The sequence below is a fragment of the Convolutriloba macropyga genome, chromosome 5 (assembly GCF_964194025.1).
Source record: "Convolutriloba macropyga chromosome 5, txConMacr16.3, whole genome shotgun sequence".
Classification (NCBI taxonomy): domain Eukaryota; kingdom Metazoa; phylum Xenacoelomorpha; order Acoela; family Convolutidae; genus Convolutriloba; species Convolutriloba macropyga.
Window position 1 is genome coordinate 71248953 of NC_134472.1, and position 16797 is coordinate 71265749.

The window sequence follows — 16797 nt, forward strand, 5'->3', positions numbered from 1 at the left end:
AATAAACGTTCTTTTGATGTCATGGCTATGGATATAATTTACGAAACAATAATAAGACTTGGGAGATTCTTGTTTGTGTTTTTTATCGATGTTTTGCTACAACCCTAGGGGCTAAGACAATTGTTGATGCAATCGAAATTATCAAAACAGTGACTATAACAAAAAAATAAGTTGTGCATGGTTTTGAAAGCAAACGTAATTTTTTTTCGTGAAAAGTATTCAAATGTTCAGCTGAATTAGATTTAAGCAAAAATAACATTAATGCTACCAACCTTTTCTGTTTTCTTTCACAAATTTCTAGTTCAGCACAAGAGAAGCCGACGAATGTGCGAATTAATTGAAGGAGCCCACTTAGCAAGCTTAAACTAAGGCAAGTAAAACAAGCTGGGTTTAAATCACATTATAATATTTGTAATGTTTGGTATTGTAATGGTTTTTTTAGCTATAGCTCTTCCTTTCTCTTCAACAGTGATTATTGAATTTGTATTTTTAAGGAACTCTTCGGCCTTGAAAAGGTGACCATACCTTACCAAGAGCCACGAACATAGTTTAAATAGCATTCATAATCATAATTGGTGCTTTATTTGTACTTTAGGGTACTCAAACTTATGTTAAAAGTGCCCATGATCCTAGAAAATGCACCATTCTAACCCTCTGTCCAGGAAAAAAAATCAAGTCTTGGATCCTTTCTGCCAAGAGAAATCCCAAGTCTTGTGTCTTGCCTGCCAAGAGGTCACCAAGTCTTGGTTGTACTCTGCACAGAGTGACCCAAGACTTGGACCTTCTCTTGGCAGAGAGACCCAAGACTTGGGATTTCTCTGGGCAGACACCTCCAAGTCGTGGTTTTTCTCGTCAATGGAAACCTCAGAGATCGACTCTGGAGTGCTCTCTTAGCAGCCTTGTATTTGACCTGATCAGACTCTGAATCACGCCTGGGACCTTTTCGCGTTACATTGAATCGTCGCATTGTCGTGTCAAAGTTAAATATCGTTAGGAAGTCGTTTGCTTACAAACAAAATTTTCTATGTGCCAGAATTTTCAAGATCTTATCAAGTTACGCCAAGAAAATTTCTTGACATGTCTTGATAAGATCTTGTCAAGATCTTATAACAAGGTGTTCCAAGAAACGTTTGTCTATCAAGATCTTGGCAAGTTGTTTCAAGTTTTGCAAGAGTTATCAAAATCTTGCATGACATGGCAAGGTGTATCAAGTTTTGTTTCACTAGGCTCGAAGATGGCTTGATCAGAGGTCACTTTGATCTGAGCACTTCGCGATGGGTTACCGTCCAATTTCAAAACAATCCCAATCTTCGCAGAAGGTGCATATGAATGAATGAACGATACAGATCTCACTTACCAGGATAATAGAGGCACTCTCCAATTCCATCGCATGCAACTGCACAGAGATATTCCTTCGGACAACCGATGAACCCTTTCAGACAAAAGGCATCTTCGTCAGACACATTCTACAACAACAGCTCACCCGGTTTGGATAGAAGTTTTAATAATAGAAATTTCATGTTAACTTTCATTGGATTCACAAATCAAACAAGGAGGCTCGTGAATGTGCGTTCGCACATGATGTTCCGACCCGCGCTCATCTAAAAGTTTGACTTAACTGCCTTTTGACTTACATTTTTGCAAAGAGATAATCAAAAATAGATGTTTGAGTTTAAAAAAATCGTTACACATTCAAACTAATGATTGAATTAATAATGCCATTCCTCATTACAACGAGATCTGCCATTGAAAAGACAAAGAGAAAAAAAAAACAACACCAACAAAAAGAAGCAAAAAAAAATTCATGGCAAAAACTTAATACCTTAATTTAAAAGCACCTAGTAACAACGTCAAATTACGATCAGAAAAAAACCTAACTACACAAATTTACTTTTTCTCTAACTAACCATCAGATGGGATTTTTCTTTTTTAAGACTTGGTAAAACGTTGAGAAAAAAAGAAATAATGAGACGAAATTCAAAAATCAATCAACAATTTTTAAACCAAAGGATTTCAAAAGTCTTAAAAATAATTAGCTTTTAACGAAATTACTCTTAAAAAATTTAGTAAAGAAGCATAATGGAACCAATAGAATCTGTCTCTGGTTAAACTAAGCCATAGCAACGGACCAAAGATGCAGAAAAACTCAAAAAAAATGCAAACTACAAATTACAAACGTTGCGAAAACACAAATTAGTGAAGCCAATAAAATCAATAGCTATTATTTGAATATTACGTATGTTTTTTTAAGATCAATTTAAAATAATTCAACAAAAACTATACTGAATGAAAAAATAAATCGAATTGTCCACGTCTGAAAATCATTGGAATCTGTTATTAAGCGATTGTGCTAAAAGAACATAAAAAAAAACAAATATACACCACTCAAATAATTTTTTATGAAAACGCATAATGTCCAACAAACAAAATATCAGTTACAGCAGAAAATCAGTAAACTTGTTAATTCTTAAATACATGGAACTGTATGGGACCTCACAATGATGAGAATAAGTTACAATTTGACGAAAGGAACAACAAAAACTGAAAATTACTCTAAAATCTTAAAAACGTTTAACATCTTAGTTTTTATGACTATTCGCAATAAACTGATCACTTCGGATAACATCGATCATTTAATCCTCAATTACAATATTGAGAAACCTGTCAGCTTTTTACGGCTACCCAATATAAAAAAACAAAAACAGCAAATTCAAAAAAAATTGAGCGAGAAAAGTGTCGGAGCCATTGAAAAAGAACTTTTCAATGTCAACTTTTCTATAACTCTTTCAATAAAATTGTTAACAGCAATTGGATTTTATTAACAATTTAACTCCAATAAATTAACAAACTTGAATAAATACATTAAAAGCGCCAAGTTTTTGAGAAAATCCGTAGTTTCAACGTCATTAAATTCAATAGCTTTCAACAGAAGCTAATAAATGCGCTAAGTTACGCCTCAATGAGACAAAAAAGATGTTTATCAAAGATAAGTCATCAATAGTACACTACAATAAGTCATTAACTATGAAAATAACAACAAACACAGGCAAAGTTCGAAAATTAGTAGAAAATTGCGAGAAGGAAGTGTCGAAGCAATTTAAACCTTATGTTTCTCTCTGAAAATTTTATTCATGATCCTATTAACGCAAACTCTAAGCCAATGCCACTATCAATATTAGAATAAGGTTTCAAGATTCCAAATGGAACTTAAAATATGATAAAAATACCCAAAAATTTAAAGAAATTATGAAAACTCGTGCATCGAGGTCATAACACCAGTAGTTAAAAAATAAAACCGCTAATTAGATTATTTTGGTTGAAGTAGAAAAAAAGGGGGTCCGTTCATCACTGAGACTGACTGACAGTTCACAAAAAAAATTAAGATGGGGTTAATTTTCAAAATAAATTCGGAAAATTAATTTTAAAGTCTTAACAGACATTAAATTCAATAGCTTTCAAAGGAAGTCAATAAATACGCTCAATTGGAGCGTATGTCGCGATTGGAATTTAAAGATAATTTTCATCCATAGGCAGTCAACAAGACAAGGCAATAAGTCTTATGATTAAAACAAAAACAACTAGAAGCAAAAACAAAAAATTCTGTAGAAATGTGCGAGAAGAAAGTGTCGATGTCATTTAAGCCACAAGATTTCACTCTGAAAACTTTATCAAAGATCCACTGAAAGTCTTCTCTAAGCCATTGAGTGAGATCAAAATCAGGATAATGTGTTGATTTCAAGAGGAACCAACAGTAGGAAAATGTCCGAAAAGTTTCTTTTTTAATTTTTGAAATCTTGTGGCATTGAAGTCATATAAAAAATAGTGAGAAGATAAAACTGCGAACAAGATTAATTTCGGTTGCAATAGAAAGGGAGGAGGTCCTGTTGTTACTGAGACTGACTTACAATTCCTGAAGCTCATTAGGAAACCTATTGCACTTTTAGTCAGCGAAACTATGCCATAGGACTCTAAAAATTTAGCAAAACTTCAAAAAGAAGATCAAAACTACAATTAAAATTACAAAAAACTCAGAGTCGGAGTCGATAAAAACACGAGCGATTCCTTTAAATTGAATTTTTTTGTTCATTGGGCTTCATTAGACCGTTAATCAGGTTTGTCATGAACGGAACCTAGATTTGAAAAATGACTAGTCTCTAGGTCACCCAAGAAAATAAAAATATGAAAAGTTTTCTAAAAAAGAGCTCTCAAATGGACTTCGATTCGTTACTAGTAAACTTCTCTATGAGACCAGAACTAGTCTTTTTATCGCCTTTCATCTGTTAGAAACTCAAGATTGTTTCATTTTGTGGCGTGAAATATAATTTTGAATTAATATTTCAATGAAAAAGATCTTAATTTGAAAAAAAAAATTAGACTAAAAGTGATCAAAGTCGTGCAAAATATCCCGTGTTCGCACAAAATTTCAATCCTTGATAGCTGCTTCAAAAAATGAATTCAAAAAAATCTTTATAGTTTCGAATTCTACGCGAGCTTTTTAATGACACCACTCACATTTCTCTAAGAGGAACTTATCGATCGGCCAAAATTGTCCGAACAAAAAAAACCCATTTGACTACATAGCTCCTCGCCACGTAAGTGGGGTCTGAAAAAAAGTTGCAAAATTTTGGTAAAACAACAACTTTGTCATTATTCGAAGTTTTATTACTACAACTTCTCTTTTAATGTAAGTCTTAATATGACGTTGTAATTTCATAACTTTTTGAACTATGAGGCCAACCAGGGACGGATTAAAATGTGGATACTTTCAGGTTGTCCTCCCCCACAAAACAGTTTATAGTGCAAGTTATGTGAAACCTTATTTGAAGTGTTATACTAATTGAAAGATTTTTTGTTTTGATTCGCAACAACGTTTTTAATCCGAGTTTCCTGGACTATGTTCCGAAAAACTGGGCTCATAAATCGCACTAACGCGATGTATAGTCACACGCATTGGGATTGTGATTCGATTATGTGCTTTTATGATTCAAGAGAGTGAGATTATGATTAGAAATAGCGTGAATAAAATAAGAATGGTCCAGACATTTTTTAACGCATATAAGGCCATCCCCCCAGACTATAATTGTAGAATCAAATTTCGACCACCTCACCCTGGGAACACATTGATTTACTATACGTAAAGGCGCCTGTTTCATAGCTGGGGGGGGGGGCATTGCGTCGCGAGGAGAGGGGCAGGGGTCAATGGGTCAAAAATCCTTATAAAAAGTTAATTTAAAATTTTGCAGTACCCATAACAAAAAAATTTGGTTAAATAATTACATTTCAAGAATCACCACATAAACATATAAATAGTTTAGTATTTTTACTACTAAAATAGTCTTTTATCTACTAAATTACGCTGCAAAAATAATAAACAGAAAAAAATCTACATGAATGCGAAAAAAAGCAGCCATCAATTGTTGCCAAATTTGCTATGAATTGAAGGTATTTGCTTTGACTTGTGATGAAATGTACTTTTTCGACACTTTTATTATTACAATAATATATTACAATTAAATGTTTGCAAAGACCTCACCCAACCCGCACTATAACCGGTATTAACTACAACGTTTCTCTCAATTCGTACATAGCAGTCTGAATTAGGTCACACGCTGGCCAATTTTTTTTACAATATAAGGGACCACATGCGAACCATTTCATGATCTTGTTTTTATTACCAAGGGTTTTTTGGCGATGGTTAATAAATCGGCATACAAAACTACTTTATTAAGTTTGACATTGGGAATTTGCCATGAAACCTAACTTTCCATATATGGTCCGTTTTATCGATAATAAGTTTTTCCACAGTTTTTGAAGATTTTCCGTTCTTAGGGTAATATACAGTCAAAAAAACTGGAAGCAAACCTTTTTCCTGTCTTGTGTGATTTGGGCACAATTGTAGGTATCGTTTGACTCATCTCCTCCGTCTTGACAATTGGCCACTCCGTTGCAGATCCACTGGGGAGGAATACAGTCTTTGGTGCTCTTGCACGTGTGATATCCTGATAACAGCATCTCATTTGAACTTGATATAATCAACAACCACTTTGCAAAGTTTGGAGCGAGCAAAATTCTGGCATTATAGTTATAGTTGATTCAAGCTCAAAAAAATCCAGCAGAATAAACTTGGGAACAGGTGAAATCGAGAAGACCACTAATTTCGTGTCAAAGTCTTTTTTATGGACTAAATGAATCGCATATGGTCTTTTTTATATGCCAAGGCCTAAACTAGCAAGTTTTCCTATTTGTTAAATTATTCAAAATGGAAAAAAAGTCATTCCAAAAATTATTTTTTCACAATTGTTAAACATTGTTGTGCGATGTTAAACAACCATCAATAATAGAAAAATTATTCAGCTCATATATCAATTCCCAACTGTAGTTTTTATCTTTTTAGTTGAATAGTTTTCTTCAACTAGTTGTTCTTAGTGTTCTCAACTGCAACTGTTTATTAATAATATCTCATTTTTTATCATTTAGTTATTTCTGTTAATTGACTGATTTATTCAATTCAAACTCTTGTATGACTCAATATTTGTTTTCAGTAATTGTTTTGTTTACAGTAAAATTTCTATTCTAATTACTTTTTTGTGGAATGTTTTGTGGATGTACTTTACTTTTTTTGGCTCTAATGCTCCCACAATTTTGGTGAAAAGGGCACCACTGTTAGGACTATAAGGTTTATTTTTGAGTTCAGATGTTCTTTTAAATAGAAAAAAACGGCCCGGCAATGTGCGTTTGCAAATTATTTTCAAAACCCGCTCGTCCACAATTTGACGTAATTGCCTAATAAATGAAGAAGAGATAAAAAATTTTCAAAGATGTACATAGTTTTCGAAAACGATTGCTGTAGTAAAAGCTGTTTAAAACTAAATTCACTAGATAAATTAAGGAATGCCGCGTTAGAGGACTTATGAAACCAGCCATTAAGCAATCTATGAGAAAAAACAGACTGCAAAATAAAAAAAAGGAATAATTACAAGCATAGTTCAAAATGAAAAACACAATTTAAAAGTATTTAAAAACAAAATCAGAATAGTATCAGATGAAACCTAAAGTAAATAAATTATCCTGAACGTCACTAAGAAACTCGTGGGACTTGTCCATAACGAGACTAGCTCACAAGTCGGCATAAAGAAAAACAAAAATAGACAATGTTCTGAAATTCACTGAGTTTTTTGAAATCAAATGTCTTCAAGAGTAGAATGAATCGGAACATTCAACCAAAGTGCTAAATGAGAAGCCACAGGGACTTGTCGTAAGTGAGATTATGTCATAGGACTAGAAAACAACACAATTTACAGGCAAGAGTCAAAAAGAGGCAAAAAAATTACGAAAAATTTGAAGCTATTAAAAGCATGACGTATCAAAAAGAGATTATAGATGTAACTAGGGCCCTATATGAACATCAATGGCACAGGTTTTTAAAGGAACACTGTGAAAACGTAACGGAAAAAATACAAATATTGAACAGAATCAAAAACTCGCAAATTTCTTTTAAGGAAACTAATTGTGTCAAAGTCACAAAAACATTGGTTGGACAAATCAATGAGGCCTTTCATGAACAAGACTAAATTAAAAGCTGGCAACGAGAAGAACAAAATTGAAAAGTTCAAAATAACATAAATTTTTGGATTTTTGGACAACCTGTTAGCGTTATCTTTAGCTCCAAAATATTAACCTACTCTTCTCTATGTATCATCTTCGAACTTGTATCAACTTCTTATTTTTTCTGTTGTTATGAAAGTCAGTTGTTGTCAGAAAGTTCCGAGAAAAACTGCTGGATTTTGGATTTTGTTACAGCAACTTATTTTTGCTGATAAAAGGCACCATATTAAAAACATGTTTAGTGTAGCTGAAATAATGACATGATTAATATACAGAGTTCACTTTACCTTCTGGGCATGGCTCAGTTTCAGAGTTCTCTCCAAAGGCAGCCTGAGCAAAAGTCTTGACCGTACTGCTGACGTAATCATCCAAAATCAACAAATCACTGTAGTCTGTTATTCGACCAATCAGCGACTTCTTAACCGGGTTCTCATTACACACCGTCACTGCTGGAAACTCTAATCTGGGTCGCGATACGATTTCCATCTCGATCAGTGTCGGATAGCTGAGATACTTTATGACAATGCTGTAAAATGATATCAAAAAGGTTAAAAACAGACCGAAGTAAATTATTATCCAAAGTAGTCGAACAAATCCGTGCTCTCGGCCGGTTTGGGGCACTGTTGCGTCACGTAATTGGGAAGCTGATTGGCTCAATATCCGATACCGGTTGTTCTTTTCGTATTCGCTTTTTGACTCGTCGGGTTTGAACGTTGTCTCCACAGGTTTCGACTCTGGTGTCTTTTTGTCCTTGAGTGAAGTAGATTTTTGTTCACGAGTTTGCATTGGTATGTAATTGCTGTCGTGGGATTTTGTTGACATTTTTGTTTTTGATTGTTTTTAAAGCAGCAAATTTCCAACTTGTGATAGGGTTGATTTCGATATACAGGCCGATGTTGGTTACATTTTAATTTTGATGCCGAGTTTAGATAAATCTAACAAATCTAAATTTTAATTTTCAATGTATAATAACTAAAGTTTGATCTATTTTTTATTGCCGCAATTTTTCACAATTAAGTAACCTGCTCAATTTTTTACAGATATAAAAACTTTCATCAATGTTTTCAAAGGTTGGCAAAATTTTCTCCTGCAAGGATTGTTTTTAATCATAAGGTATATTAATGGGACGGGCAGTCGGCTCAATCATACATACTAAGACAGCTCTAACTACTTAAGTAACTTTAAATAACATATAATCGCAAACATTTATATTTGTCAACAAATAATCTCATTCAAAAGAAAGTTTGTCAATGAAATTAGACTTGGAATGAAATCAAGTTCAAAATTCACAACATAGAAACAGCCAGAATATAAATTGAAAAGCATCAAAAAAAGACAGGAAGTAATTTTGGTTAATTTAATGAGAAGTAAATTGGAAATTGGTAAGAGATAAATTGAAGGAAATTACAATCAATTAGAATGGCTGGGTTTACAAAGAAAGAAAAAACCAAGTCGATGCATAAATAATTGTAACCCGGGTTGAACTAAATAACCTGACCATGCAATTGTCATTCTACCCAAAATCTTTAATCTACGAATCCGACTCTGTGATTTTGGGTATTAATCCCAAAAATCTTTACCTAAAGCCCGCGAATCCCTCTTTTCTATTTTGATCAAGCTCGACTTTAATATGTTATGAAAACATTTCAGCACGACCCATGAAAAAACTTCAGCTCGACTTTATTTAATTGGAACTCGACCGTGTAATTATAGTCAATACCCCCCCCCCTCCCACCAACAAGACTTTTGAAGTCTTTTCATAAGTTGAGGTCTAGACCCGGGGAGTGTTGATTGTAGCAGTTAAATAGATAGTTAAAATCGGGGTAACCAATCGGAACAACAATAGTCCATAACTCCTAAATAAGAAAAAAAAATCAAGTTTCGTCTGAAATAATTAAAAAGGATTTCTCATAACTCGCCATATTATGGCTAAACTGTATCTATCAATTAATGACCATGATAAATCGCGAACGAGTTTAAACATGCTCAGGTGTCCAGACGGCAGACGGAATTTGTTCAAGTCTAGTATTTCGTGCTCTTAAAAAAACTCGTTTATCCTGCCTTCAAAGTTGCCTATGCTCAAGATTTTTGAACGCCCCCCCCCCCGGTGCTTTCATTTTGGCTGTGAAAAAATCGTGCGTGGGTCTGGGCATGACCGAATTCAAAGTTTTTCATTACCAATAGTACCATAAAAGATCTCCTTAGGGTCATATTAAATAACGGTGGTGCTACCATATTATGTAATTCTACGGAAATAATGCTACCATATTATGTAATCCTACGGAAATAATGCTATCATATTATGGTAATCCGATAATACTGATTACCTTGGTAAGAAACCGGCTTCGGTCAACTCATGCAGAAAATTTCTACTGTCAACCTTTAGAATCTTGTTGCTATCTGGACGTTTTCTTGGCAACAATCTTATCAGCTCTTATCAAAATATCTTTGTATCATTTCATTTTATGATATAAACGAGTGAACGTTTGTCCTATGATTTGATAAAGCAATACGTGAAAGATTCGAACAGCTATAATTTGGATGTGTATACAAGACAAGATTTTGCCATTTTTATTGTCAATATTTTCTGATTAACCAACCAAAATGACAATTATAATACTAACTATTACTAAATTAGATGTATTACGATTATCAAAAACCTGTCTAGTTATAGCTGTAGTCTTTTAATCAACAGCTCACATATTTGCAAATAAGGATAACAATGTAGTTTATATACAACTTCAAGAGCACCTGTAAAATATTAGTTAGAATTCAATTTGAAGTAGTCAAATAATGTACTAGCAATATTTGTGAACAGAGTTTGAATATGACTAACTTTTGTTGCGTGACTAGTCCGGGGCTAGAACAGTAGATCGAAAGACGGTAAATCGAAAACGACATTTAATAATTTGTTTGAATGGTTAATTTTATTTTAAAAAAGATATACGACATTGTTGAGCATATCTTAGTGGTTGTGGTAATTCTTTCGGTTGTGATAGATTGATATCAAGTCTCACGGGCCGTTGAGGCATGGCCATGTTCCACGAAGCATGTCCGAATTAGATAATATTCAATAATTAATATTCAAATAATTTTAAAAATGTTTAAAAATGTTTAAAAATTATTAAATAGCATCTTAACAGTTGTCAAGTGGAACATATTACGCTGTTTCTTTTCACTGTCTACTGATCAAATTTTGACAAACTTTTTCATTTTCGATCTTCTGTGCTTTCTATTTGCTGCCCCGTCGCCTGATTAGTCCTTATCAGAGAAGCACCTCGACATACCTTGTCGAGAAACCTTAGAGATCGTACTATTACAAACAGTTCAATATTCTCTGCAAATATCCAAATATCTCAACATCATTGTATAGTAACTCTCCTTCAGATCAGAAGTGGGTTTAATTTCGAAACTTAGAACCTGATTTAATAAAATTGTTTCTAACTGAAATTGCAACTTCTTCATTTAGATAACATTATGTGGATTACGGTCAATTGATAGCGTACAAGGTTTTCTTGTCGTTGTGGCTACAATTTACATAAACAAAACAGTTAAATTGTTATCTAATACTTGACATAAAATATAATTAAATTTGACCCAAAGGTATATTACAAGTAATCATGTCATACCTTGGAACTGCATAATTACTTGTAAAAATTGAAATTCATTTTCCAATTGTTTCTTAATTAAGGGGAAAAACAATTATGATAATTTCGATGGAAGTTTGTTTCCGAAATTTCAATTAACTCTTTTAATTAAAAAAAAAGGGTACAAGGTTCTCAAAATAAAATTTTCTACAATCGGAAAATGTTATATTCCAACTTTTCGACAGAAGTGTTTTGTAAACAATTTTCGGTCTATAGTTGGAATTAAAAGAAATTTAACTTAAATTAATAATTTGATATATTATTAATTACTAAAACGGAACGCAATACTCTCAAAAAAATTCTAGGGCTTTTTAAAGCCTGTTTGATAGAGCTTCTTTTATATTTTTTACAAAGAAAAGCACTAAACAAATCACCCTCAACGCTACCCTAGCTTTCCTGAGTTTGTGTTTATATATTGACATATATACCAAATCAAACAAATAAAAAGGTCATAATTTTCAACGAAATGTTTCATCTGCTCTGGACTGAAAAATTTTAGTGCAATAAACAAGTCTTCTGTTTTTTCACTGAACTTATCGTTGCAATCTTGCTAAGTTTTAGCGTCTGCCCTAAGATAAACAAATATTTAAACAAGCGTACTTACAAAAATCATTAAAAAAATATGAGAAATTGGATCTTTGACACGTTTTTTCACGTCAAAAAGTTGTCAGAGCCCAGTGCCGCAATGCCTGATACACTTTGTTTCGCCATGACGTTTGTTGATATTCCGTGCAAATCTTTAGTTAGCTCACCAAGAACTTCATAGGCCAAATTTTCATGGAATGTTCCAACAAGCTAATCAAATCAAGAGATATTCTTGGTGAAACTTACTGTGATATACATAAACATTGAGAAAAAATAACTATTCGGACAAACAATCAATAAATCGAACACAGGTGTGCAACAATTAACCTGAAAATTTTTCATCGGCTGCAAAAAAATAAGAGTGTAACAAAACATTGCATTAGCAATTTAACTAATTTGACAAAAAAAAGATGTATTTCGAGAAATTGAAAAAAAATGGTTACCAAATAATCGATTTAGATTTCAAAAATGTCGAATTGGCTGACAGAATAAAATGAAAACAAATTTGGAGAAATTATAGAAGTGCTGCGTTTACTTTTTCATACAACAACCGAATGGCACAGAAGCCGTTCACAATCATGACTCTTTTATGCATAACATTAAGACGCAAAGGTATACCCAATTCGTCACGGTCAGATATGCCCGATGCGTGTATCTCGTGTTCGTTTTTACTATGTTCATACATTGAAAATGGAACAATATTGCGGATAATAGCTACTTTAGCAGAAACCAGCAAAATGGAAGGGAAATTAGCAACCTGTGTCCGCAAAAATGTCCTAATCCTAGCCGCGAATTACAAGTACACTTTTATAACCTATTTTTCGCACGGCTTGTATCACGCATCTGCTCCATTTACGTACAATTTTTCGCACGCAATGTAGCTCGATTTCGCATATAATCCGCAATTAAGCCTAACTTAATTACTTTTTATTTATTTAAGCCTAACTTATTACTACTAGTAGTACTTTATTACTTCTTTATTACTACTTATAGTACTTTATTACTGCTTATTACTACTTATTAGTACTATTTATTACTACCTAATTAAATCGAATCGGCCAGTCCCACATTGATATACAAAGCCTTTGATGTGCGAGAAATTTGTCGGAAAAAAATCAGTTTTTGTGGTTTCATGTTTTTAAAGCACTTTAAATCTTTGAAAGCTTCTATTAAATCTTTTTTAAAGTCCTTATTGCATGCTCAAAATGCGCGCAAATAATAGATACCTAAATTGAGCGGAAACGTGCTACAAGTCTTGTAGCCTACTTTTCGTTCCGAATGTTCTTTTATTTCGCAAAATTGGCGGAACCCCTTTTGCGAAAAGTAAGATAAAATGGATGTCTCCTAATTTCGTTCAATGTATGTGTCTAATTTTCGAGCCAATTTTACTAAGGCGGAAGTTTTGGGTATACCTCTGTGTCTTAATGAAAACAATTTGTTGAATGGGAATATAAACAAATGAGTCTGTCTGTTGATAAAGAATCTCATTACTGAAAACAATTTTTTTGCTGCCCGGTATTTTTCAAATTAAAAAAAAATTGCGACAATTTTTAGGGTTTATTTTTGTATTAAAACAAAAATAAACCCTAAAAATTGTCACACAATTTTTTCAGCATTTTTTGTAGTAATGAGATTCTTTGTAGACAGACACATTTGTTTAATCAATGACTTGTTGAAATTGCGCAAAACGTGAGCAAAATCATAATTTTAGTTCATATTTTCGAACTATGTAAGTATCTCAGCATAATTTTTTTTAAAATATCTGACACAGAAATTTGAAATTTTTTTGATCCGTTTATGAGCTGAATTATATGCTTCCTAAGATATTTATTGTTGTCTTTGGCCCTTAGCTGAAGAAAAAATAGTCATTTTTAAAGGTTCAATTAATAATAGCAATTATAAAACTGATTATGAACTTCATTTTACTGGCAAAATAAAAGCACAAATGTTTTGCTATAAGCAGATGAAATTAAAATTCTGTTTTTTCGGCAGTTTTTTCCAATTTTTTCTGAATATCTAAAGCAACAAATAACAAAATTTTCAACGGATAAATATAGCTCTAATACAATGGAACAGAAACTCAATCAATTCAAATAGAGCCAAAACTGTCCATCCTAACCATAATCCAATATTGCCTCCAAAATCGCTCACAAGGGAGGCTAAGTCATAAGCTGCTGATTCTGAAATTTTTCTGAAATTTAGAGCTTCGTAGAAAATCTCAAGTCTAACAAAATTTTTCTTAAAACTGGCTTCCATTTTCTCATCATCAATATCTTCCTGTCCAGTCAGTTCTTTCATGTAGGATAGAATTCTGTCTGAATCAGATTTGAGAATCCTCGATGCAAAATAGGGGCTGAAGTTTTTAGAGGGTCAGGGTGACCGGGAAGTTTTAGTCTGGTATTCCACAGTATTGCAAGCCGAAGGACAATCACAATTTAAGTTGTGACTTCTAAAATCCTGATGAACTTGTTCAAGACATTTAGCGTGGGTTCTGTTCGTCATATCGCAGTAAAACAAAGAACCTCTGTTGATCTCCCAATCAGTACTGAAGTCATATTCATACGTATCAGTGCAAACGCAACGTGCTGCTAGCTCATTAATTAAACAGAATTTCAAACACGCGTCTTGGGTATAAGTTGGCCATTTTTTCATAGTTTCTTTGTTCAGTTTTAAAGATTCAGGCCAATTTGTAGTGCAATTGTCATATTTTCCACCTTTACGATCAACGACCTCCATTTTGACAGCTATGAAAGTCGCTTCTCCAGCCGAGACAGAAAATGTTTCCGATTGCAGGTCGGGTTTCACTCGAGGGTTGTGAACAAGTACCCTAGCTCCTGTATTTGGGGCAAATAGTCCAATGTATTCTGCGTAGTCTAAGAACATGAGTTTGAGACCGAAATCGTGTCCAGTTTTGCTGCTGTGTCTCAGATTTGTGGTTTTGCTCGAGTTCCTTGACCTAAAAAATTACAATTAAACCAATATTGACGTGAAAGAGCAATTAAAGAACCTTTTTTTGTAAAACTGGGATGATTTTGACTTCTTTGCTCAGACCCTCTTAGGGGAGAGAGAGACTCTGGATCGACCAGAACACTTTGACTATGATCAAACAGATTAAAATGCCGTTGGGCATCACGCTGTGTTCAACAGTAACTCTGCTCAGATAAACTTCTGGGTTGATCGGACCCCACCAAACCCCCACCCCTGTTCGTGATATTAAAAAGTCAGCTGGTTCAGAGCAGTCCTAAGTTGTATACTTCAGCCCGGGTCAACAACCGTGGTCTAGACATCGACCTATTAAAAGACCATTCTCGACCAAAAATGGGCATGATTGGACAATGCTGGACCCAAAAGAGCTATGAAAAGAACTTTGCTAGACTTTATTCATCACCTGGACTTTTGATCAACCCAAATCTTGTCACTCAGGACATTTGCTCGACCAAAAAAGTTCAGCTGAAGCATTTTGGGCTCTGAACTTTTCCTCGACTAAAAATTGCGTCCAGCAAAAAGTTCAGCTGAAGCTTTTTCGGCTCTGAATTTTTCCTCGACTAAAAATTGCGTCGAGCAAAAAACAATAAGTCAAGAAGAATACGTTTCATGGATTTTTTGACCAGGTCAAATCTATTGTCAAATCAGAGATCGAGCAAAATTCTTTTCATAAGTCTGTATATTTGCCTCAACAATTTTACGTGCATTTTTATTGCTCTTTATTGTTTATAATGTAGTCAGTGTGTATGCTCCCTCATTTTTTGCGATTCTAAAAAACCCTCACTATGTCAAAAATATGCATTTGGTAAATAAAATAGTTCATACTTTTGGAAAGCAAAAGAACTGAATAACGCTACATTTTAATGATTTTCATTACGGCTAAAGCAAAGTGGGGCATTATAATTAAACTACTTAGTTTCATTCAATCAAGTAGTGCGGTAATAAAGTACAGCTGCGATAACTGCTTCATCTTAAGACATGCGGATTTTCTTAAGACTATTGGTGGTTTTCCAACTAGGTTTTAAGTTGAACTGCTGTGAGGCAATGCTCTTTAGTTTTGCTTCGTTGCTGATTCAGTATTTGCCGCAGCAATAAAAAATTTATAGATTTTATCCAAATTTGCAAAAAAACAAGAAAAGACGCTTGCTTATGAAAAGACGTTTGCTCGACCCATGAAAACAGCACGCTTGATTCAAAATTCCTATGAAAATACCATGCTTGGGCAGAAGGCCCTATGAAAGGACTATTGCTTGACTCATGAAAAAACCATGCTCGAAATTCCTATAAAAAAATTTTTGATCTACCAATGAGAATACTTTTGCTGGATTTTAACCAAGAACTTCAACTGGGTAATTTTGGTCAATATTGACTCCCCCGCCCCCTACTAGACTTATTGGGTCTGTTCAAAAGTCGAGATCTGGACTATGGTTACGTACTTAACTACCTTCGTTGATTAGCTAAGAAAATTGCCAATTACCGGAAAATGGGAAGCAGTTTAAATATGAGCCAATGATGTGTTAATGCTTTCATATGAAACGTCAAACCTGCAAACAAACTAGTAAATTGTTTGTAAAGAGTGCCCGATCAACGAACTTATGTACCATAAATCAGACTAACCAAGAAACGGGCCATAAATGACGTTTATGTCAGTTTATAGCATTTTATATCATTTTAAGGCATCATATAGGTGACTTTTATAATTTCGTCGTTTTTTGCAGGGCTTTTTCGCAGGAACGGTGATTGGAAACAGCGAGTTACAATTCGGACGGTTTATAAGCCAAACCCGAGATTTTTGATGGCCGTTGTAGGATTGAAAAATTTTTATAAAATCCATATATAATGAAGCCGGAATTGAAAACTTGCCAGACGCAATGATCCATCCATTCCCTAGTAAAACTGCAACTGAAAACTTGCAAGAATCTTCTTTTATTTTCAATCCACTTGCAAGATATTGCTGTTACTGTCTTCGAAACTA

General features: G+C 33.8%; 1 protein-coding gene and 1 pseudogene across 1 annotated transcript in view; both read right to left on the reverse strand.

The window, feature by feature from the left end:
- Positions 1 to 10278, reverse strand: part of LOC142340487 (uncharacterized) — a 14986-nt gene extending 4708 nt beyond the window's left edge. Inside the window, exons 1-4 of the mRNA XM_075391063.1 lie at positions 10266 to 10278; positions 7893 to 9185; positions 5863 to 5999; positions 1358 to 1466 (exon numbers count right to left, since the gene is read on the reverse strand). Of these exons, the coding sequence (XP_075247178.1) occupies positions 1358 to 1466; positions 5863 to 5999; positions 7893 to 8427 (781 nt within the window). The 5' untranslated portion in view covers positions 8428 to 9185; positions 10266 to 10278. The remainder of the gene's footprint in view (positions 1 to 1357; positions 1467 to 5862; positions 6000 to 7892; positions 9186 to 10265) is intronic.
- A 3546-nt stretch (positions 10279 to 13824) lies between these two features.
- Positions 13825 to 16797, reverse strand: part of LOC142340488 (uncharacterized) — a 42627-nt pseudogene continuing 39654 nt past the window's right edge.